This window comes from Podarcis tiliguerta, assembly GCF_965153285.1.
Source record: "Podarcis tiliguerta genome assembly, chromosome: 14".
NCBI lineage: Eukaryota > Metazoa > Chordata > Lepidosauria > Squamata > Lacertidae > Podarcis > Podarcis tiliguerta.
The window spans coordinates 36986916-37012678 of NC_139547.1; the positions used below are offsets into that span (position 1 = coordinate 36986916).

The window sequence follows — 25763 nt, forward strand, 5'->3', positions numbered from 1 at the left end:
CGCTAAGCTGACTGAGTAAGATGTGTCTATGGCAAAACCCGCCTTTCTTCCCAAGGCGGTACCCTCAGTTGTTGCAAACAAGGCATTTGGCATATGGATTCAGCAGCTGGAGATGGCTTTGAGTGGAAGGAATGAGAGAGAGAAACCAGTGGCTTTTGATATCTCAGAGATGTCTCCTGTATTTAGCTCAAGGCACGGGTACTTGTCTGTGGCACTTGGCGACAGAGTTTCAGGCTGGCTGCCTGCTGTCAAAGCACAATCTGCCCCCTCCCTCCCCACAAACCCCTTCTCAAGCTGTGACGACTCTCAGATTAAGCTGTTGGCTCCAAGCAGGCTTGTGTAACCACAGCAACTTGTACAACAACCTGTTTTAACAGCCTGTCCCTTCTCCTCACTTTCAGAGCAGTACAGCTACAGTTTCTAACTCCAAATGTTCAGAAATTGTGTGAGTTCCACAAATTTATAACAATATCCTTGAAATACTGTATCATCTTGCATTCCCCAACCTATCCTTGTGTACTTTCTGGTTTCATAACTATTATGATACATGTCTAACATAAAAAATTAGAACTTACTCTTTAACAAAAATATCAAAGGAAGCTGAAATTATCATGACTAAATTTACACAATGTTAGGCTACAAGAAACCTCTAGAAATTGTGAATGACATAGCAAAAGCCATATTTAATACATATCTTGACACAATTTTCCATGAATTGCTGGATGCACCTTATTTTTTATTTTTTTAAATCATTTTTATTAATTTCCCAATAAAAAACATCCAATTAATACATCCAATCATAATCCAATTAAAATAAAAAACTAAAATTAAAAAGACCAAATTATAATCCAAATTATAATTATTGATTTTTCGGAGCTCCCCATAGTCTGGACCTCTGAAGCATATCTCCACATCTCAGTCCTGCCTCTCCTTGGATGCACCTTATTTGAACCGCTGTTCCTTATTTCAGACATTGTCCCTTACTTTGCACCATGATGGACCTGAGAACATAACAAATGCCCCTCATTGTAAGCACTTCATGACACCAAGCTCCACATAAAAGCAAACACCCTTCTTATTCTGCCATTATTATTATTATTAATATCCCTTTGTCCACATGCATGCACCACGCCCTAAAACTACAAAGAGGGTTTTGTGGAAACTATTTCTGCATTTTGAGCTCATTATTTTCTGGCTTCAAAGACTTCAAAGCCCACTTTGTTGCTTTTTGAAGTTTATCCTGTAACTAGGATTTCCAGAGAATTTTCTGCCATAGGATTTTATTATTATTATTATTATTTAGAGAAAGCTCATAACAAATATCCTGGAACATCCCATTTGCAGATATGCCACTTACAGTTATTTAGATAAAAGTGAGGTATGTATGTATGTATAAATGAATGAATGAATGAATGCACTCGATTTAAAGCATAAGAGTTTTTCTAGAACAGGTGGGGAGTGACCATTTACCCTCATCATTGAAACGCAGATGTTCATATTTGGTGGTTTTGACCTAGGTGTCCTGGCAACACCAGATGGGTAACAAATGCAGGATCTTGTACAAAATCTTGACATCTTCCCTCAAGGATGTTCTTCTGTTTTGAGGATATAGCATTTTCCCAGCACTCAAGCCCACAGTATGTTAATAGTCAAATATCAACTTTTTAATAGTCAAATATCAACTTTTTTCACATTGGTGGTCCCACACATGTTGTTGGCACCAATCAATGCCCACCACTTCTATTTTAACATGAAAACAAAATGGTTCAGAGAGAAGTGGTGCTTATTTTAACCATTTTGTGTTCATGTTAAAAATTGTTTTCATTTGTAATTAGCCCGCTTGCCCCCTTTAAATCGTTATCATTTCCCTGACATACCATTCAACTGTGGGAGTACTTGTCAAGCTCCTGAAAAAGCTAAAAAACCCTAGCCAAAATAATGGCAAAAACCAGCAAGGGGTGCGTGTTCTAGAGCAGTGCCCTGCTATTTTCTCAACCAGTTTTATTGTTGAAGTTCGTGCAATCCCCTGTCCAGCACTGGTAAAGATCTCATGTCAAGATGTTGTTGTTGTTTTTTAAAAAAGCAGAGAGCATTCTACTGAATTGGATCAGAGGTCAGTACTGATACAGTGCTGATTTAGGGTATGTCCTAAATCTGCTTTTCCCTCCCTTGGGCAAGCACTTAAAATGTGGAGTAAAAAGTAATGGAGTAAGAAAGGAAGAAAATGCCATCTAACCCAACCCCCTTGCCACGGCTGGACCTTGCATTCATTCCCATAAATGCAGGCTGACCTACACAATCCATTTGTCACAAGCTGAGAAAACAGGTGCACTGCAAGGCTGACTTAGAGAGCAATCATTCCAAAGGAAAGCAGATTCCTTTGCGTTCTGAAGATAAGAATGAAGTAAAATTACAATTTAAGACTATCTGCTTCTCATCTGTCTCAGACATTGCTACCAGTCTCTTACCTACAGTTTTGTAGATACAGGAAAAGGTGTTTTGAATCTACTGAATGGTCTCCTCCCAAACTTAGAACTCCGCCCCAAGTTCCTGCAGAAACCCCCAAGGCCAAACAATGACTTAATTAAATAGTTTGATAGGTTAGGGTCACTTTGACTTGCTGCTTAGTTCTCTGTTCATCGTATTCCTAAAAAAAAAAAAAAATCTAAAAAAAATCCCAACATGCCACAAACTAATTATAGAGTAGTTAAAGCTTATCCAACAAACTAAAACACATACTCATTTACTATAATTCTGACTCAGCCTCAATTAGGACAGATTCCCAATGCAATCATAAAACTTCCCGTTCAAAAACAAATAATCAAAGCAAGCCACATCCAAAGCCTGACAGCATGTCGGCATACTTTTAAAATCAGAGTGGGCACGTGCGCACATATACTTTCATACACGAAGGGCTGAGATGAAAACTTATCTCTAGGGTGGAGAGAATTTGACTTGAGATGTTGAACTTGATACAGAGTAGAGGAAGAAGAAGCAACAGGTTAAGGGATATGGTCTGGCAAATGATGGGTGGGGGGAATAAGTAAGAGTAATGGTCAGGAAGAGTGTTTGAAGAGGAAATTGATGTGCAAGGGCTGATACTCTTTGTCTGTATAGAATGCTAAGCATATTGAACTGGCTCACCACCAACAGCAGCATGTCTCTTTAGAAAGACTTGAAGCAGTTTCCAGCTGACCCAGGAAGGGAGGGGCCTGCTGTTATTTCACTGTGGATCTGAGTGAGAACAGTAGAGAGGTTGGAATGTGTGTCCCTCGTAACCCTGGGCTGCACCGATTCCAGTCAGTCTGGTGCCGAGATTCGGGTTTCACTGTGGATTTTAAAATCGGCCATATTTAGCATGTGCTTTGCTGGCCCTGTCAGGGAGGGGGAACCCACAGCACAACTAATAAAAAAAAAACCAAACAAAAACAATGTAATTAAAGGGAACTGTGTGTTCCCATAGCAAGAACATTTGCCCAACATTTCCTCACTTCGTTATTTAATGTTAAGCAGCAATTAGGGGTTGGCGATGAGGAATGCACTGGGGAAAACCCGCTGAGCTTCTCCAATATCTAATTTGAGGAAAAGGGAAGGAGACAGTCCGTCAAGCATACCATCCAGGTTCTCCTAGCAAGGATGGCATGCAGTTCAACCATACTGATTAAATAGGTGCAGTACTTTTTTTCCCTGTGCATACCAGTTGTTGATTTGTACCAACCTCATACCCCTAATATTGGAGCTTAGTCTCTAAATATACCTGTTTAGTTGGCAGGATAACATCATCCTGGTTTCAGTCCTGGACCTGACAATTCTACTAATACATTTCTGAAAGTTATACTGAGAGCTAGGTTTGTGTGGCACACTGCAAAAACAAAGGCTATAATCCCATAAATGTGGGTAGTACATGAAGTTAAGGTGGCGAGATTTCCATAATGGGGTGTGGCAGCCACCAGGCCTCATGGGGAAACTTGTCACTAGATATGCTTTCTCCAAAGTGTCAGTGCATGTTGTGCACAGCGGAGACAAGAAATGCTAATATACTTCTCTATCCTAGCCGAAGATTATACCGCTGTTTTCATTATTGAATAAAATAACTAGAGGAACTATTTATCCTGTCCACCTCCCCCCCCCAAATAATGACAACATTAAAGTACTGTGTAAACTTGCTGAGTGAATGCTAGTAGTAGAGGGACTTCCTCCTTTTCCCATCATAAAAATATGAACAAAAATGGTGCTATGTTACATCAAGCCATGATCGTTTGGGTTGCAAGCACACCAAATGCTCTTCAGTAAAGCTGTATAAGCATTCAATGATGGACAAAGACCAAGCAGCATTAATGCTATAAGAATCCTGTAAAATTGTCAGTTTGGTTTAAAGCCAGGTATCTATCCCTTGCTGTCTCTTGAAGCTTCAGGCACTATAAATTAGTCCCTCAATGGGAAGAAGAAAGGGAATGAGGAATCGCAGAGATTCCCTTTGGCATCGTCCAGACACCTGGTTGAGAGAGAAGATGCAGGAAGCAATAGCAATTCTATTTAGCTTATATAAATGACAAAATAAAATCAATTTAATTATTTGTGCTGCAGAGAAATCTCTGATAAATGAGAGAAGTGTTACGGGTAGGGCAAACTGGCATTTGCAGGCGCTCATTAAGAAGACAGAGAGATGATTGATAAGCTGTGTTTGTACATGTAGAATAGAAACCACAGATGACAGATATGCCAGGTTTCCAGAAGCCTCTAAGAGAAATCCTTTCAGTACTGCCGCTTCTTCTAATGGAAGGATTTCTAAAAATCCCAGTTCAAGAGACTGCTTTATAAAATCAGAAGAACCTAGTTAGTAAGAAGCATCATTCTTACGAATCATAGTTCAAGGAGGAAATGTATGGTATGCTATATATGTTTAAAGATACCCCCTAAAAAACCCCTGAGGACAACATAGGTTTATTTACTTCCTTGCAGTTTTGTCTCATAAGTAAATGGCATGGTTTGGTGGGAAGGGGAGGAATTGCTAGTGATGAAGCAGGCCAGTTTTCCAAGGAGAGTGACTTGTTTTTTTGTTGGCAACTCCCTCCCTGTTATGCACAGAAAGGAAATAAATCCTTCTCCACTGAGGTTCTCCTACACTCAGCATATTTCTGGGATGTAAGAATTTGCCTCATTTATATTTGTGTAGGACACTGATGATTTCTCTCCTTAACCTCTGACATCCCTGTGAAGACCACCCACAAGACCTCCAATTAGGATTAACAATGATAGTGATGCTGCTAATTATGTGAGATGGGCACACACTTGTAGAGGCAAAAAGCCTGCAGTCTCTTCTGCCTGCAGAGCTGAATCCAGTTTGGCAAAATGGGTGCAGACTTTTGGTACAAAATCTTGTGCAGTTTAAGAGCTGTTTACTAGAAACAGTTTACTTTGTTTAACTGGGATTGGTTTAAGCTTTATGATAACATCTGACTATGAAGATGGCACACGTATCTAAAGCAGTAAAGAACGCACTTGCCAAATGCCCCCTTAGACTTTTAATGAACTCTTTCAGTTGCAAATAACTTGTGTATATGTAAAAGCTGTAAGGAAATATATTGCAACTTTCTTGGAAGTAATATATTTCAAGTGGCTTGCATGATCTTGAGACGTCTCTCCCTTTCTCTCCCCTTTGCATGTGTCTCTCAAGTTTCCTCTCATTCATTATCTGAGAATAAGGGAATGTGAGCTTGTTCATAATGGATTTCCCTCACAATGAATGTTGCTAAGATTACTACTCATTCTATAGTAGACACCACTTTTAAACAACAACAGAAAACAAACAAACCCACAGTCTGTTGGCTCCTGCTTTGTGGTTAACTGCAGGCCTCTTCTCCTGGAGTTCCGTTGGCATCATTAGGGATGCAGGAGAACAAACAAAAATATTTTTGGCGTGAGTAGAAGCTCTATAAGTTAAGTTATTGTTCTTACAAGACCAAACATGCATGTTAACTTCAGCTCTTTTCAAAACAAGATGGTTTGCCAAATGGGAGAAGGATGAAGTAAAGGCCAGATTTTGAAACAAAATTCTGAGCCCAGCCTTTCATGGATATATAGAGATTTCCCATGCCTTCAAAATAGATTTTAATGCCATACATCCACATTACATAGATCAGTTTCAGATAACAGCACTGGTTGATTATATTTCAGGCCCCCGGCAGGTGTGCTATGGGGTGCCACAGGGTACCATCTTGTCCCCAGTACTGTCCGGGACACGGGTGGCACTGTGGGTAAAACCTCAGTGCCTAGGACTTGCTGATCGTAAGGTCGGCGGTTCGAATCCCGGCGGGGTGAGCTCCCATCGTCGGCGGTTCGAATCCCGGCGGGGTGAGCTCCCATCGTTCGGTCCCAGCTCCTGCCCACCTAGCAGTTCGAAAGCACCCCTAAGTGCAAGTAGATAAATAGGTACCGTTTTCTAGCGGGAAGGTAAACGACATTTCCGTGTGCGGCGCTGGTGCTGGCTCGCCAGCTGCAGCTTCATCACGCTGGCCACGTGACCCGGAATGTCTTCGGACGGCGCCGGCTCCCGGCCTCTTAAGTGAGATGAGCGCGCAACCCTAGAGTCAGACACGACTGGCCCATACGGGCAGGGGTACCTTTACCTTATCATCAGCGCAGTGATGTCACCCAGCTCTATTTCTCTCTAACATCAGAATCAGGAGAGGCTGTGCAAGCCATGGACCAGTGTGTGGACTCTGTGGTGGGAAGGATGAAGGCCAACAAACTGAGTCTGAAACCTGGCAAGACAGAAGTGCTGTGGGTGAGAGGTTCCAAAGTCCGAATAACAGGTCAATTGCCTGCTTTGGACAGAGTTATACTCCCCCTGTAGTCTAGGGTACTTTCGGATCCATCTCTGTCACACAAAGCCCATGTTACCTGAGTGGCTACAAGTGCCTTTTACCAACATTGGCAGGTAAGACAGCTGTGGCTATTCCTGGGCCAGGATAGACTGACCACTGTTGTCCATATACTGGTGATCTCCTGATTGCATTACTGAATTGCACTTTATGTGCAGCTACCCCTGAGGTTGGCCCAGAACCTGCCACGTGTGCAAAATGCATTTACTTGATGGCTCCCTGGAACAAAATACTGGCATCATGTTACACTGGCTGTCCCTGGCTCCACTGGCAAGGCAGATGAAGAGATTGGTGAAGTGTGTGTGTGTGTGGGGGTGTTTCATTGATTATTGTTGTTCATGGTGTTTTTAGTTGAACATAGAATGTTATTCATATGGTGATGCCGTGTCTGGTGCGCATGCACTCCTGCAAACCCCTCCCCCAATGTGTCTCCTTTTTTGCTCTTCGGAATATGGCAACCCTAGGTTATATGAGATCTAAATGGAATCCCAGCAAGTAATCTGACTGCTGCATTTTGGGCCAATTGAAGTTTCTGGGTCATCTTCATGGGCAGCCCCATGTAGAGTGCATTGCACCGAGCATGGGGTACAGTGCCCAAGTCATCAAATGAGGTTACAGCTGGTAAATCAATCAGAGCTGAAAAAAAGGCACTCCTAGTCACTAAGATGAACAATGTTGGATCCAGGAGCATCCCCAAACTACGAAACTGCTCTGTATTTTTCTGATTCTGTCAGTTTATTGACCCACATCCAACTCATCATTGAGTCCAAGCACTGGTCCAGCACCTCAACCACCTCTCCTAATTCAGATGGAACAGAGAGACAGAGCTGGGTGTCATCTACATATTGATGTAACTTCACTTCAAATCTCCTGATGACAGCTCCAAGAAGCTTCATATAAATGTTAAAATAGCACGGGGGATAAGATGGAACCCTGTGGGACACCACAGGACAATTCCCATGGTGCTGAACAGTAGCCTCCCATAACTACCCACGTCCAGTTATGTCATGGGGGAGGGGGCAAGGGGCTGAGGGCCCCCAAAATTTTCAAGGAGGGGGCCGGGCCCCCTCAAAATTAAATTGCAGCTGTGTGCACACACCACAGCACATGTGCACAACAAAGCAGCATGCTGCAGAGAATGCACAAATAATGTCAGCGTACCCTGTGTGCATGGCGTGCTGATGTCGCACAGCCCCATCCTCTTCAATTGCGGGGACAAGGCAGCTTGCCCACTTCAGAGACAATAGATATACAGCAGAGAACAGTGTTTGGGGGAACATCCACAAGGAGACATTTACAACAGACATACATAACTGAGACCCAAGCTCTCACATGGGACAAAAACTCTGTATTCCCTCCTGTCTCACACCAGGAAAGACACAGTTCAGTGCAGGGTTGGGCTTTCACTCCAAGGACATGAAACCACTTTCACATGCCCCGGTCCAGACCACATCCAGCCTCTCACCTCGGAAATGGCCTACAGAAAACATAACAAATTCCCCAGACAAACAAGACCACACACAAACCCATGCCTGACGAAACAATAAATGGGAGTGAGCCCTCACTCTCATCACCCCCGCCAGTGAATTCAAGGACATATTCCAGCCAAGCAAAAACACCTGACATGTGAAGCAGGGCCAATGAGGAGTGTAGCATGTGAAGAAAGCGTTTGGTATAGACAAAGTTCTGATGTCCAGATAAAGAGGATGCCTGGAGTGTCACATTCAGCCCCCAGGCCTGAGCATCACCCCGAGTCTAAGGTTAAAAAATAATGCATGAAGTAACTCTGACAAGCAGACTGTTTTGTATAATGCCGCATAAAATCCTATGCTCTTTTAAATTATGCGGTTTTTTGGGGGGAGGGTTATTGGGTTGTTGTTTTTATTTTGATTATATATTTTCTGATTTTATATTCCGATTTGTTTTGTTTACCGCCCTGAGACCTTCGGGTATAGGGGGTATTTAAATTCAATAAATAATAAAAATAAAAGTGTCATAGGCAGATGTGGAATATATTGGAATACTGTATAACTGCCAGTTGGAGTTACTCCTACTAAACCCAAGGGTGAGTAGATGGCCTTCCAGATGTTGTTGGACTACAACTCCCATTATCCCTTGCTATTAACATGCTTGCTGGGATTGATGAGTGTTAAGAGTCAAAACAACACAATTTCTCCCCCACTCTGCCCTAACCAGTTCTTTCTTATTACTATTTTCCACCATTCTTTCTAGTCAAGTGCAGGAGGCAAAAGCAGCCTTCAGCATTAGGCTTCTTTGCCCACAATTATGTTTTCTGTATCTTTATATATAGTTTGACTTATGCCAGATTGGTTGTTGTTATTTTCTAGTTAACCAAGGTCATTCTCTACTTCTGGTGTTTCTGTATTTGCTTCACTAGTTGCTTGGGGGGGGGGGGGGAGGTCCTGAAATTTGCATGAATAGAATCAGGCAGATGGGCAAATGAATTTCATTGAGCTATGTTTTCCTTATTATTCATGTAAATTGATACATTCTGTGGCTCTGCTCATGAACAGCCAATGGCCAATGTGCACAGTAACAGAACTGTAGTGGTCCTGTGCTTTTACTGGGGTCGTTTCTTGTTCCTGGCTGAAGACCACAGTCTGTGGCAAGTACCCATGGGAGTAGCCAGGGGGGTGCAGGGTGGGCAGCTGCCTTCCCCCAACCAAGTAAATAAATAGAAATACTTAACTAACTGACCAATTGCACCACAGATATCTCAGTTCTGCTCCCTCCCCACATAAAGCCTGCCCCCCAATAAATCCTGGCTACGCACATGCAAGTACCTACAGATCACTTTACTATGGGACTGAGAGGTCTAGAGTTGACTTGGAGCTAAATTTTTTGAGCTGTGAAGTTTGGGTTCCAAGCCATACATCCACAGAAGAAACTGTTCAGAATTAAAAGGACCACATGCCATTCCCAGAGGTATGTCCTCTTGGCAGAGCTGAGGTGCTTTATTTTGCATTTGGATTCAATATGGTTGTGGAGGTGTGTCCTCATGAGCTGCAAATCATTCCAGGGAAGAGTTCAGGTCAGAGGATGAGGTGTAGCAGCAGCAGCAAATGGAAACATCACTGTTCCCTTGGGCTCAACCTCCTTAATGGGAGTCTAATGGGATGCTTACTTTGGTGACTGCCTCCTGCGGGTGTTCATAAAACCAGTTATTCTTGCCCTCCATGTCTTTTGTTCCTTGTACGGATGAAGGGGAATTGGGATCCAGGGCCATGGCAGGTTACAGTCTTCTGGCTCACTTTACTATGGGACTGAGAGGTCTAGAGGTATCTTTGGAATATTGTTTCTGATTGAATTATGTTGTTTAACATTTAAAAAACCTGCAGCTGCACATGCCCTCAAGATCATCTTAGAAATCTTTACAATTTGAATCTAAAAATTAACCTGCTATTCTTTACAAATGGTTCAGTTAGTTGCATAAATCACTTAAGTAGGTTTTAATAGTTCTTCTAGGACTTGGGCACACATGTGGCTTCATTCTGAGCCAGCAAGTCTGTCACTCAATCATAGCTGTAGTGTGAGAACCCAAACACTTGGGGGTAATTGATGCTAAATCCATAGCAATTTACACCTCATTAGAGAGGTGTGAACTAACTCCTAGCTACCTGCCTAATTGAATTTCAGAGAGATTAGGATGCTTGTTCTTCTTTGCCTCTATGTTGTGATGTGACTAAGTTGGTGAACTGCAGCTTGAAATCTTGATTCAGCTTATGGTCCTGATTCAGCAAGACCAGACTAATTCCTGAATAGACAATAAATTCTTCCTGCTGAGCCTTGCTCATTTCCAATTTGTTCTTTGCTCCTGCTTCTTTTTCTTCTGATCTGGTTCTGTGATATTACCATGACTTGTTTGTTCAGCCCCAGATTAATCTATTCTCTGATGGTTCTGTTTCAGCTTCTAAAGGGAGCTGTCCTTATTAACTGATGCTTCTTGAACTTTATGGCTGTTGATTTTTTCCTTGACATAGTACATAATAGCTAGTGTGGTAGCTTTAGAGGCTGAATCACCCAGTTCTTTCTATTTGTGTAACTCTTGAACCAGGTTTAGATTCTTGCTTCCTGGTTTGGTGACCAGAACCTAAATGGTACTCCTTAGGTTAAGACTTGTGGTTTCATGTAAATGGCAATGCAGAAATGGGGACCAGATATCACAGTAAGCATAACACAAATGGGGCTCATGCGGAGTATTGAGAGAAAATTCTGAGGCACTTAACACAACCCCATCTTTGGAGCATGGCTTGTGTGAATAGGCCAGGGGTCAGCAAACTTTTTCAGCAGGGGGCCAGTCCACTGTCCCTCAGACCTTGTGGGGGGCTGGACTGTATTTGGGGGGGGGGATGAATGAATTCCTATGCCCCACAAATAACCCAGAGATGCATTTTAAATAAAAGAGCACATTCTACTCATGTAGAAACACAATGATACCCAAACCGTCCATGGGCCGGATTTAGAAGGCGATTGGGCTGGATCTGGCCCCCGGGCCTTAGTTTGCCTACCCTTGGAATAGCCTGTTAACAGCCCTTTAACAAGAGAGGTCAGCTATTGAAAGTCGGTGTAAATCACGTGGCCGCCAAATATTCTACATCAACGCCTGCTAATAGAGAACGCTTACAACTGTGTGGGGCTTCCATACTGACATAGATCACTGGGCAACAATTTTTTACTTTTTGAATGTTGTCTAGATTTCTACAACTGCTTTAGGGTATTTTTGCACTGTTGAATCAGGAAATGGCATCCGTTTCTCTCCATCAGGTCAGGTTTACTGTAAACTGAATGGTGGGCATTGATGAAGGTAAGTACACGTAAATTGCATGTTGCTTCACCATTTTTCAAACTTCAGGGCTTGAACTTCCGTTTCTTGGAACTCCAGGAACACTCAGCAGCAGGGAGGTGTCTCTTCAGAGTCCAACAGTAGTCAGCCATCATGACTGCGTCTCAGCAACCCTGATACCAGGTCTCCATCTCTTTCATGTCCTGATGAAATCTCTCCCCCTGCTCGTCACTCATTGAACCCAGGTTCTCAGGAAACTGGTCCATATGTGAAAATAGGTAGTGCATCTTGACGCTCATGTTGCAGCCCAGGTTTCTGAAAGCAGTCAGCATGTTGTTGACAAGGTCTGCGTAGTTTCTGGCCTTATTGTTGCCAAGAAAGTTCTTCACTACCAAAACAAATGCCTTCCACACTTCCAGTTCCACTTCGTTCATTGAGTTTCCGAACTCTGGATCTCTGATGAGCTGACGGATCTGAGGACCGTCAAAGATGCCAGCTTTCAACTTCTCCATGGTCAATCCTGGAAACGCCTGGCACAAGTAAGTGAAGCAGTCACCATCCTTGTCCAGAGCCTTGGTGAACTGCTTGATTTAAGCCGAGCTTGATGTGCAGCGGTGGGAAGAGTATTCCACCAGAGGGTCGTTGATGACGTTCCTTTTTTTGCAAGGCACCAATTCCTCCCGCACAGGCCAGCCCTTCTTCGTGTAATGCTGAGCACGGTCCCTACTATTCCACATGCACAGAAAACATGGGTACTTGGTGAAGCCAGACTGTTGTCCCAACAAAAAGTTCACCATCTTCAGGTCAACACAAATAAACCACTTATGCTGATCATAACCAATTTTCTCCAGCACATACTTCACCGCTTCATAGTTCTCCTTCAGTGTAGTCGAGTGAGCCAGGGGTATAGAGGCAAACTGGTTGCCGTTGTGTAGCAGAACACATTTCAGTGATCGCTTGCTGCTGTCAATGAACAGTCTCCAATCTTTGGATTCGTACTGTGGCACTCCAAGCTTGAGCTGGAGGCATCTTCGTCACTAATGTCAGGATGTTCTCCGAAGATAGGCACTGGAATTTCATCACAATGAGCTACAGGACGACGTGCTGATTGAAGATCAGGATACTTGAGGCTGCTACAGTTCTTTCTGTTGATCCCAGTCACATCAACAGCGCAGAAGTAGCAGTCAGGGACATGGGAATTCCAAAGTTCAGACTCCTCTTGCCATTGGTCCACCCACGTAGAGTCTCGGTGCATGCCTTGCACACCATGTGTGGCGCCCAAGCTTTATCCTGGTCACCAAGTTTAATACCAAAATAAGCATGGTAAGCAACTTTATGCTTCGCCACACCAATTTATGGAAGATTTCGAGGTTTTATGACTTCAAACTGATCCCTTTTCGACATAAGCACCCAGAACTATCGGACCTGAATACTTCTTGTCATTAAAATAATAATTTCCAATCAAAACAATTATTCGACATGGCATCTTACCCCCACCAACTTCTTCTAAAACGCTCCACACAAGCGTACATGTGAACAAAAACGTAAAAAAAGACATGTGGCCATAGCTCAAAAACTTGACCTGATTGAGCAAAACCAATGTGATTTTTGGATTCAGCGCATCAGATTCATCCTAAATCAACTGAAAAAACGCAGACAACAAATTTGTTGTTGACCAGTGTAATGTTTAATGTTTGTATGGCACTTTCAAGTGTTCAGACTGTTTCACATGCATTATCTTGTTGTAATCATTGCAACAACCCTATAAAGTCAGTGCTGTTATCACTCGTGTTGTACTGTATATGTGGGGACTGAGGCTGAGAAAGAATGGCTTGCCTAATGCCACTTTATTATTATTTAATTAACAAAATGTATATAGCTTTAAATTAATCAACAACCTATGAGTGGTTTACTCAAGCTGGAATTTCTTGATTCACAGCTCAATTTCTTAGCCACTACACTGTACCTTTAGGCATCAACAAAGACTCTTAGCTAGTAAGGTAAAGGTAAAGGACCCCTGGATGGTTAAGTCCAGTCAAAGGTGACTATGAGGTGTGGTGCTCATTTCGCTTTTCCGGCTGAGGGGGCTGGCATTTGTCCACAGACAGCTTTCCAGGTCATATGACCAGCATGACTAAACCGCTACTGGTGCATGAAGGAAGCCAGGCCACACGGAAATGCCGTTTACCTTCCCACCACAATGGTACCTATTTATCTACTTGCACTGGTATGCTTTCAAACTTGGGGGATCACTATGCACAGGCTGTTGTGTTCTAGCCATGTTGTTAGAGAACCACCAAGTGTTTTCCCACTCTAGAACAGGTGACAGAAGATCTCAGGTTCAATTTCTTGCCTCTCCAGTTAAAGGAGCAGATAGAAGGTGATGTGGAAGATCACTATTGGAGAACAATGTTGAGCTTGATGGACTATTAGTCTGACCTGGTATAAGGCCCAGTTACATACTATATGTATCAGATCAAATGTTAAGATTTGAATATTAGATGCTATATATCACTCCTACGCTTCTTTTTATTGTTTTAGGATGGTTCATGGAGTTAGAACATTCCCTACCATGCTTCTATTAGGCATATTCTGAAGGGCTAATTTCTGGCCATTTTCTGTTGTGCTTACAGAAAATCACACAACTGAACAGCACACATGGCATACTTTTTGATGGCGTGCTATTAGAAATGAGCCCTCCAGAACTTCTGTGTGATATAGATGTATGTCAACCCTTTATTTAACAATGGAACAAATCTTTCACATGTCCAAACTTGCCCCATTTGCATATGATCACATCAATAACAATACCAGACAGTGATGAACTCAGATACACTACTACCCAGATTAAACATACAGTAATATGCTTGGTGCTGTCAAATCACTTGGACCTGACATCTAGTTACTGAGCTATCCTATTTTAGGCAAGAAACTGCTGAAAACCTAAGTTCCCTCACAAATTTTCATTCCTCTCAACCTAGGTGCAAAAGAATTACTGCTTTTCTTACAGCACAGGCTCACCCACATTTGTAGAGAGACATGCTAATCTTCACAGCCTATCCCATGAGAATGCCTGGCAGGAGCCAATCTTCCTTAGTTTCTGAGCTCTTAAGAAAGCAACATAATAAAAGGTAAAATAGTTGATATAATTCTGCTGCCCACAATGTCTCAGATAAAATCAAAGTGACTGAGTGAGTCAGTAAGGATGCTATTAACACCCTCTGTGGGGCTGTCTTTGTAAATATTAATTGCCAGAGTTGGCTCTTGTTCAGCATGTGCTTCATCAGCATTGAGCTGAATCAAGGTTGTTTCACATTAACTGTAATTTATTGATGCACTGGACATCCCCCAAAACCACTTCAGCACCTACATTTCTTAGTTCATTCCAGCCAGCTCAACAGATGGTTGGGCGATACAAATCTGTCTGGAGCTTTAAAAATTGAGTCTGGATTCATGTAAGACAATCAGCCCAAAGGAGGCACAAATCAAACTGCATCCATTCAGCTTATATTTCACCACCTCAGAATGGCTGTATTACAGATCAGCCCTCATTCATGATGGATCATATGTTAATTCACATTAATTCAGGAAGGCGAAAGATGCTGTAGTACCACAGAGACATACCAGTTTATTATTCTGACCTGTGGTTTCATAAGCAAGAACTGTACACATCTGTCAAAGCAACACTATTTTAAGGTCTTGATTGGGTGACTCAAGCAGCAGGGTAGAGGCTCCTTTCTCCCTGTGCCAATGGGGTAGTTTTCAAGCAAATGTCACTGTGGGTCTGAACTATACTGCATTGCAGATGGCTGGAGAAGATACTGCAGCTGTCAGCCCAGCAGGATCAGGTGACCTGAGTAACCAGCAGAGTCTTAGCTAGCCCTATATAATTCATCTGATTCCTAGGTTTGGGCAACTTGTGTAGGCCAACAGACGGGTTGAAAAAAAGTTAAGGTTAAAGCACCCCTGGACAGTTAAGTCCAGTCAAAGGTGTCTATGGGGTGTGGTGCTCATCTTGCTTCAGGCCAAGGGAGCCAGTGTTTGTCCACAGACAGCTTTCTGGGTCATATGACCAGCATGACAAACTGCTTCTGGCACAACAGAACGCCGTGACGGAAGTCAGAGTGTACGGAAATGCTGTTTACTTTCCTGCCGCAGTGATACCTATTTATCTATTTGCACTAGTGTGCTTTTGAACTGCTAGGTTGACAGAAGGTGGGACGGAGCAACGGGAGCTCACCTTGTTGCGCGGATTCAAACTGCCAACCTTCTAATCAGCAAGCCCAAGAGGCTCAGTGATTTAGACCACAGCGCCACCCATTTCCCAAGACTGCTCGCATCCCTGCCTAAATCTCTACCGAACTACTACTGTTTTGCCTACCTTGAGGCGGCCAGCACTGACAGCTATTTTAGTCAGTGTTTTGATTTGTGAGGAGGGAATATTCATAGTTTGGAGGGTAAAGGATAGACTTAAGCATAATATATGCATGGTTTAGATATTTGTGGTTTTAAAACTAGAGTTGAATCAATAAAGATCACTTTTCTCTGCATGTGCCAAATTTTCCATTCAGAGGTTTTTTTTCTGTTATGTGAATTATGTCAGCTTGAAGCCTAGACTTGTGTCCTTACACAATTCTTCCATGTTACAATTTTAAACAAATCTAATTAAGACAAAAAAGTAATTGTTCACAGCTTAGAATTATTGGAGTTTAAATGTTTCCCCTTTTTTTAGCCAGCTTGTTATAGCAGCCTCATTTGAACCATGGCTAAGCATAATTGAGCAAACACAGTGAAAATCACAGCCACTTCACTCCTTCCCTGGACCTGCTGCTGCTATGCTTCCAGGAGCTAAACCATTCATTGGCTTAATGTTACATGTGAATCCAGAGTCATGGTTTGTTGGCTAGAGCTTGTGGTTTGTTTGGAGCAAAATAAAGGTTACAAGCCCAGGTTCACGCATTTGAACACACACGGCTTAGCTGCTGTTAGTGTGGCAGCAGCAGGGCCAGGAAAGGAATGAAATGACCACAATTTTCGCTCTGTGCTCCTGCATACTTGCTTGTTCATACCAAACCTTAGCTTGGCTTAGCATTATGTGCAAATCAGACCATTGTGCATGGCTCTGGATTGGCCACCCTCTCCTTGTATTTCTAGACATTTAACATTCATCAGTCATTTTCTTTTTTGTTCATCAGGTCTTCCTCACCTAAAATGACACAGCAAATGAGAGACCCGCAGCTAGCCCAGTCTAGGAAGCAACCAGGACCCTCATCTCCAAATGCTGCTAAGAGGCTCTACCGGAACCTTTCTGGGAAATTCAGAGTTAACTACATGTCATTTGATGAAGGGAGCATAGCAGGGAGGAGTGAAAAGGATAAGCTCCGCAAATCCTATCCCGTGAGTACACTGCTCTAACAACTGAAAAGCTCTGAGGGTGTTTAGAATTTTTATGTTAGAAGAACAACCTCTGCTCCATCCGTACCATGGTTGCTGAAAGACTACCTGGCTGTTCCTTGCCACAATGTGGCAATAGCTTTGAATTTTGGCTGCCTACCTACCCACTGTTGTGTCATGAACTCTGAATGCATAGTGCAGCTGGTGTAAAGAAAAGGAGGCAAGCAGACTGCTGGACTTTGATAGGAACTTTAGAGGTGTCATATCTTCCTGACTCTGAGCTCTTGCAACCCACATTTACCCTATCTCGTTAGAGGCGTTATGGAAATGGTAAATTTGGCTTGAGCTGCAGTGGGAAAGCAAAGTGTTGTCTTCTTCTCTTGGCCTCTGCACTGATCTACTCCACCCTCATTTCAATTTTATCTTGCTACTGTAGTGAAAGCAATTGAGCAGAGCAGACTGTGAAATGAGTGGCATACTTACATTTGTGTGACTCTGTTCCTCTCCGCAGTTTCAAGGCAATGCTGCACTCTTTGAGGCTGTTGAGCTGCAGGACCTTGATAAGGTGCAGGAGCTGCTCAAGCAGTTTAGCCTAGAGGAGCTGGATCTTAACACCCCAAACAGTGAGGGTCTTCTGCCACTGGATATTGCCATCATGACCAACAATGCACCCATCGCCAAGACACTGTTGCTGGCTGGAGCCAAAGAAAGCCCTCACTGTAAGTAACCAGTCAATGGCCCAATCCTATGACCCAATTTGTCCCTTCCCGTGGATGCTTAAGGAACTCTGGCCACTTGGGTTTCTTGATATCATGAGCAATGGGAATTCTACTCTCTTTTGGTGAAATGTGGAAAATGAAAAGCATCTGAAAGGAGTTAGCTGTAAAAGAGAGAACATATAGGACCCTGGAACTAGGGTTTTTGATGCCTAGCGTGCTCCTGTGTCTTTCATAGTTGGATGATATGTTCTCTCAGTACAGGAAAAATCACATTGCTAGATTTTTCTGTGTTGTGCCTACAGTAGCGTTTTCTTGAAACATGATGGTAAAAATGAAAACTATAGCTAAAAGGTTCCAGAGCAGTATATCATCCTAGAAGTTGTAGTTATCAATCTGACTTGGTGTTAGGAATGATGCCAAGAGTGAATACCAAAGGAGGTTGGCACTGGCACAACCATAAAGAGTCACAACATCCTTGTGGCATGTTCCTAAGAGATTATTTCAGCTGATTTGCACACAATAAGAAGTGGTGCTGCAGGATAGATTCAAGCCGAGCCGTTTGTACTGTTTGAATCCTCACCCGAGGGATGCCAAAATTTACCCTCCAGAGTGTTACCTTGGAAGAGAACAGCTTTGCTGCAAGAAGCATTAATGTTGCCTGATCAGGTGAAGTGAATAGAATGATGAGAAGGGAATTCACCTCATTTCAGATGACTAGCTAAGAGCAACAGGAAAATCTTCATCTGCTGGTTATTTGCAGGTAGTCTGCCTCATGAATAAGCTGACAGTTCTGGTATTAGGGTCAGGAACAGATTGCCCTTTCTTCAAATGAAGGGATTTCTGTGAATGGAGAGCAGAAGGGGAGTGACTTTGAATAAGTGTTTATTAGTACTCTTTCCCTGGAGATTGGGGGGGGGGTATTCTCTCACAAGTTTGTGTTCTCTCTGTCTGTGTCTCTCTCTCACACACACACACAAAAATAGGTTGCGCTAGATGCAGCCACTGGGGTCTCTGCTTGCTGGGTGGCCCACACAGAGAGTAGCCACAGGCCTAGCTGGCACTGTGTGTAATAATGGAGTTCAGTGAAAGGAGATAGAAAAGAGGTGTGTATTTCTTTGCTGCCTAGCCATAGGAGTCAGGCAAACCAAGAGATTCCCGTGAATAAAGTATATGCACTCTGATCCTCAATGGGGGTCTTCTCCTCTTGTTCTTAACATATCTAGACTGAGGAAAGGGAAATACCGCACACAGATTGTGCTCCAGCTGTGGGTTTGTGCATATGTTACTTCTCAAACAGTCATGACAAAAGCTGGATGAAGTAATAGACCTGGCCATCCCATTTAATGGTAAGAAATTGTCCCTAGTACAAGCGGTGAGCAGTGATATCCAGCAATAGTTTGCTGGGGTCCCTTGCCGCATTTGCCACCCTGGTACACTGCTGTCTACTGAAGGCACGACCGTGGGGCAGGTAAAGGGGGGGGGGGCATGCACACACACACTGGTATGTTGGGTCCTGGTAGGGATGTGGGGGCAAGCAGATTTGGAACCCTGTGCTTGTGGGAAACAAAGTCAGACCCATTCCAATATTCTGACAGAATGAGGATATTTTCATATTTTAGTCATGAGGTCATCATGATAACTAATATGAATAGATATTTAAATGTGAATGCTGTTAATCCAGGTTTAAAAGCAGAAAACCCATTTTTAAATACAGTATGTTTTAGTCAATGTAGGTTTTTCATTCAATGTAAAAAATGCAAAAAAAAACCTTGTTTTGGTAATGCTTAAGGCTCATTCTGGTAGTGAAGGGCAGAATGCTCATCCTTTAATTACCTTTTCCTCTAAGTATTGGAAATGGAAAGAGGATCATAGTTGCCATTTTCCAACAGGTTTCTGGGGTCTTCCAGGGTATGTTAGCTCCTACTAAATAAAAATACCTTGAATAAATAAATAAAATACAATGGTACCTTGGGTTACGTACTTAATTCGTTCCAGAGGTCCGTTCTTAACCTGAAACTGTTCTTAACCTGAAGCACCACTTTAGCTAATGGGGCCTCCTGCTGCTGTTACACCGCCACTGCATGATTTCTGTTCTCATACTGAAGCAAAGTTCTTAACCCAAGGTACTATTTCTGGGTTAGCAGAGTCTGTAACCTGAAGTGTATGTAACCCGAGGTACCACTGTACTAGAAGCAAAATTTCAGAATTCAGTTCTAGCTTGCTATCGGAAGACTTGCTTTGAACTGGTGGGTGCATCCTGCTGTGTAACAAGACAGGATTTCTGCTCCCTGATAAGCAGCAGATTCTGGGGGAAGGGAGGGCTGGGATTCCTTTGAGCTTGGCCTTTAAATCTGCATTTAAGAGGATCCAGAATCACAAATTTGCAGAAGCAGTTGTGGAGAAGCAACTTTGTGGTTTTATCTAATAGCTCAAACTCCAGCTGCACCAACCATTTATCCCATGCTGTTTGGGAAATGAGGATCAAGCTGTGCTTCTTCGGCTTGAGGGATTGCTTAGCATGGGAGGTTTTCTGAGGGTAGAGGCAAAGAGAATACACTTCAGAAATTTTCAGGCAGGTTTATGCCTGGTCATGTATTTTTCCTGCTCTTCTTGTGCAATGTATTAAATGTTTCCTTTTCCCTCTGTTCCGTTTCCAAAGTTGTGAGTCTAGAGAGTCGGTCTTTGCACTTGTCAACACTGGTCCAGGAGGCAGAGCAGCGTGTCAATGACCTTACTGCGCAGGTGGTGAATGAGCTACCCAGTGCAGATGGCTCAGAAAAAGAGAAACAGTTAAAAGCATGGGAATGGCGTTATCGGCTATACAAGCGCATGAATGCTGGATTTGAGCATGCTCGTAAGTGTCTGAAATAGCAGCATGCAATGTACCCTGACCCTCTAAGTAGATCAGGGATGGGAACAGTGGGCATGTCACTGCAGGGTTTTAGAGATAGGAAATTGGGTCCTACAATATGTAATTAGTCCAGAACAGAAACGAAGAAGTGGCCTTAGGACCTGCCATAATAAACCCCATGTTGTTGTCAGCACATGGTAAAGTTCTTAATTTAGTGATTCACAGAATCTTGAAGCAAGTCACTAGTTAATGAAATCGGTAGGTCCATGCTAGGTGAATGTGGCTTTCCCCGTGCTGTTCTAGTCAACCTTCATTGAGCAGATTTGAAACTGCTTCTCTCACCCAAGACCAATATTCTAGATCTTTCTGGTTGATATAATAAATGAAGGTATCCTGTAAAGCTATAGTGGCCTTAGTGCATTAATAAGAGAAATCTAATTACACCATGGCAGAGGGTGCTTGTAATTAATGAGTTTAGTAGAACATATTCAGATAGCCCAAATATCAGTGGCTGCTACAAATAAAAGCAACCTTTTGCCACCTTTCTAACCCATTTGATATTTTCGGAAGCATTAATTTCCTAGCTCAGATATAATTATCATAGTGACCCCTAGACTAGGAATGCCAATCCAGGTGCTAAGCTTCACAAAAGAAAATGTTTCCCTCACTTTTCTTTATGACAAGTTGACTATTTTTGGTGTCATGTTCTCACTTGTAGCAATGGCTGATTCTTCGGGGTGGGGGAGATAAAAAAATCTCAAAACTCTACAATGTCTTGACTTGCAGAGGGAGGTCTGTCTCTTGCATGGCAAGTTTCCGCCCCCCCCCCCCCGTTATTGGTTACACGTGAAGAGCGCTACTGGCTTAGGCATTGGCCCTAACTGACTATATCTGACTCCAGCCCGTCTGCTTGAAGTCTGGGAAGGGTTACCCACCAGTAGGGGGGGAGTCCTGCTGATGCACATCAACTAGGAACTCCCCTGGGGTCACCAATAGGCGTGCCTTAGGCCCTAACCTCCATAGGCTTCGGACAGGGCCACGTCCCGTCCCCCCCGAATCCTTTAACAGACTACCCTTCAATATGCGGGGCAGATGATGGCGCTACCTCCCTTCTTCCATCTACAGAATTATACCAATGCCTAACCACCAATACCCAGAAAGTTGTGACGATTTGCTACGAGGTAGGCAAAAACCAAGTGGAAGTGACAATTTGCCAAGTGGAAAAATTCCTACCAGGCCCCTCAACAGCGACCAAGCAAGGTCCATAGCAAGGACAAAGAATGAAAACCTTACAGGGTGGGGAAAACAGGAACAGCTGGTGGGTGGCAAAGAGGGAGACCCCCGGCCGCGTCCTGACTTTATAGGGCAGGCCACACACCCGAACAAGCCATTGGCCGGCTAGGGGGTGACACGGCCGGGAATCCCCCCAATCGCGCGGGGCTGGCCTCCACCCACCGCACATGTGGAGGGGCCGTGAAGCCAGCAACCCCACCTCCTCCTTAAGGTGGAAGTGGCTTTGTTTTGTAATGGCTCTTTTAGCTACTATCATTCGAAGGCAAACTTGGAGGAGTATGATTTGGCTAAAATTGTGGGAGGCAGGGTGCAGCTTGTGGATTTCATTAAGGGTTCCGTACCTATCCCACATAATCTGACTACTGAACCTAAGGGGGGATTCTGTGGTCTTGCATCTTCTGCTGATTGAACCCATCTCAGTGCATGCAAATTGCCACCATATCTCTTCTCAGAATTTATTTTATTTTATTTTGCAAAGGAAACATACCTTCCTACCTCGCCTCGTCTCTGTTATTGTGATCATTCTGGTTGGCAGTTAAGTTGTAAATTAGGCTTATATTGAAGATTTATTCCTTCCACAGAGGCCTTATACCTGTACTATCTGTTCTCAGGTGTTCCAGATCCACCCATGAATGTTCACCTTTCAGTGGCCAGCAGCACTTCGGTGGATGTTTCCTTCCAGGAGCCCTTAAGTGTCAATTCAGCCATTGTCACCAAATATAAAGGTAAATCCAAAGGATGCTCAGAACCATATTACCCAAGAATTAAACTTACATGGACCTGTGAATAGATTTCCCCGCCTCTTTTGGAACAATCCTTCTTGACTGGGAATCTGATCCAAGTAAATTCCTAAGGGCCCACTGATTCAATTGCAAAATTCATCTTTTTTAAATTATTTGTTTTCTGTCATTTTGAGGTGAATAATTTATGGATATACATTGAAGATGTGAAGGTCCAAAGAGAAAAAAGGAATGCATCAGCATAGTTCAGTGGTACTGAACTGTAGTTTACAGGGTCTAAAATCTGCTTACATACAATTATATCACACAACATATATAGTACAACTGCCATAATGACTGGGAGATGGACATCAATTACTGATCCATCTATGCATCCTCCAAGCCTTAATCAGTTACCACTGCCTTTAAAAATTATTAATTATATATTAATGTTATGAAGAGCTTGCATAACATATAATACATCTTTTTCAAGGCAATTGTAACTTATTAAGATATGGTAAGTTACCTTTTTTCTTTTTGTTTCATGTCTTTTAAGATTTGAAGGTCTTCAGGCAGGGATTGTCCAGTCATAAATCTTTTTACAGTTCCTAGAATACTTTGGGTGCTATATGAATTATGATTATAATAGACCAGTCTGATGGATTGCATAATCTTAGGCCTAGTTTCAAAAGTTACACTGTCCTAGCCTGTTGGTTGTTGGGAGAGTCTGAAGATTTGTCAAACTAATCTATTTTAAAGGCAGAGGCACTATAACCTGTATGGGGCTCACAGTGGCCTCCCTACCCATCTCCCTGCTTTACTCCTGGAACATAGAAAGCTGCTATATATTTAGACTTTACACCAGGCCCATTATTTCATAGAGCTCAAGGAAGGCTGCTTTGGTGCCCTTGATTGGTTGGTTTTATGATATTCCTGCGCAGTGAAATTAACAAAGTGAGGGATGTCCCTGTGGAAATCTTTATGAGCAGGTTGTAGCAAAGATGAGGTGGGGTAGAAAGGCCACTTAGATGTATAGATTATGAACCTGAGGGCAGAGACTGCCCTACTACTAATCTTTGTAGACTACTGTTTGAGTCTGTTTGACTAAGGAACAGGGTAAAAATGCTTTCAAATAATTAAGGAAGGTCAGGAATGAAGTGACCGTCTCCCACTGCAGTCCTTCCTCCAGGCTTTGTGAAATACATGACCTTGCTATCAACACATCAGGCCTGATGGTGCTGTTGCTGAATGCCAGATGAGCCATAATAAAAATAAATTATTCATATTTCTGGGGGGAAGTGCTGGCCTAGCATGTATGGGCCATTTCAGAAGGCTTGGGGGACCAGCTTTCAAGCCTACTCTGTAGAGGTCTTGGCAATGAAGCAATATTTCTGCTTCCCCATTGCATCCTCAACTTGCTGCCCAATATAGCCCAAGACCTTTTCCATGTTCAGGAACACTTAGATGCCTGCTAAGAGTAGTAGGCTCTTTGAGGATAAAATTGCTTACATCTACAGCAATTTGGATACCACAGTTCTTGAAGTACAGTCTGTTCATAATTTCAGAACACCATCTAGTTAAATACTGTTGGATGAGTTTTGATTATTGAGGTCCAATGACACTGATAGGTGCTTGGAAGAGTATCGTCTACTATAACTTGCCTAGTTTGCTTTATAGTTTGCTTTGTGCAGAGGGTTGACAGGTTTGTTCCTGGATGTTATAAAGGCCAGCTTGCAAAAGTGGCTATTCTCAGTCACCTTGAAGTAGGCAGTTGTGTAGTGGCTCCCGGGAAAAAAAACCTTCACTGAACCTAGGAAATAACAGCTAGTTGTTCATGGACCCTTTGGGGCAAAATGCTCAGATGAGTTGGCTAGGCAACTTGAGTCACTCTTGAATGAGACCAAGTATCTAAATGGATTTCAATTTAACGTCTAATACGGAAACACCTTTGGTCATCCTGAAGGATGATATCCTAGGAGATAAATCAGGAAAGTATGACCTTGTAGATTCTCCTGGACCTTTCAGTGGTGTTCAGTACCTTTAAACATCTTTCTGGACTAACTGTCCAGTATGGGAACGAAGGGCACCGTGCTTCTGTTCCAGTCTGGATGGCATTTTGATTAGTCTGATCCATTGCATTGTGGGACTCTTCTTTATCCCCTGTGCTGTTTTAACGTATACATGAAACCACTGAGTTCATTCCAGGATCTGAGATGAGATGTCATCAGAATGCAGATTATACCCAGCTGTTTATCCTGTTCAGTCACCTCAGGGGAAGCTGTGGAAGTGCTGAGCTGCTGTCTAGGATCAGAAGACGAGTGGTGATAAGAGATAAGGCCTCAGTTATAAGCACCACCTCTGGAATTCCATTTCCTCTGTTTTTATCTATTTTATTTGCACAGGCACACAAGAGTTTAAACTGAATTCTTAAAGATATGCTTACTGTTTGTTTTCTTTGGTTTATTGTATTTGTTTAAAAATTATTTTATGTTACCTACTTTAGGACTTCTGGCTAAAGAAAGGCTAAGAGATTACTTAAATAAATAAATAGTCCAGGGTTTCATGTGGCAGTTCCTGTGTGCAGATTCATCTCAGTTACTGCCAAGCTCTTCGTAATTTTGCAAACTGATTTTGCATTTGAAATATTTAGACATTATGCATCCACCAAATTTGCATAATTCATGGAGATTACCGAACTTAAGTTTTCTAGTTGTTGAATTTGAAATATTTCCATGCCTTTCTTCTAGTCCATCTTGGTTGGTGGCCACTTGTGACATGAATCAATCTCACCACTTCTCCAGAATCTGCTATTCTAGAAATTTGGTAGAAAGTGCCTTACACTTCTTCTGTAATGTGAGAAGGAAATATGTGGCTGATTTATGGTAGTGTCTAAATGGTGCTGGTTCTACACTAGGCAAGTTGCTTTTTGCTAAAAGTTTTAGAAATGTCTTCCCAAGTGCTCACTCAAGTTGAATGCCATAACGCTGTCCCATCTTCAGGCTATTTGGATCCCATAAAAGCACGTCCCTTTTTGGCTCCAACACCTGCTCCCTCAACATAGAATTCCCAGCAGTTTAAATCCTTTGTGTCCTGTCATCA

General features: G+C 42.8%; 1 protein-coding gene across 10 annotated transcripts in view; it reads left to right on the top strand.

Annotated features, from left to right (window-relative positions):
• The window catches only part of LOC310663962 (ankyrin repeat and fibronectin type-III domain-containing protein 1-like), a 328708-nt gene that overhangs the window by 277118 nt on the left and 25827 nt on the right, over window positions 1–25763 (top strand). For all 10 annotated transcript variants that reach the window (XM_083412404.1, XM_083412403.1, XM_083412405.1 and 7 more), the window contains 4 exons: window positions 16884–17085; window positions 17594–17801; window positions 20461–20655; window positions 22557–22670. In XM_083412404.1, the coding sequence (XP_083268530.1) occupies window positions 16884–17085; window positions 17594–17801; window positions 20461–20655; window positions 22557–22670 (719 nt within the window). The remainder of the gene's footprint in view (window positions 1–16883; window positions 17086–17593; window positions 17802–20460; window positions 20656–22556; window positions 22671–25763) is intronic.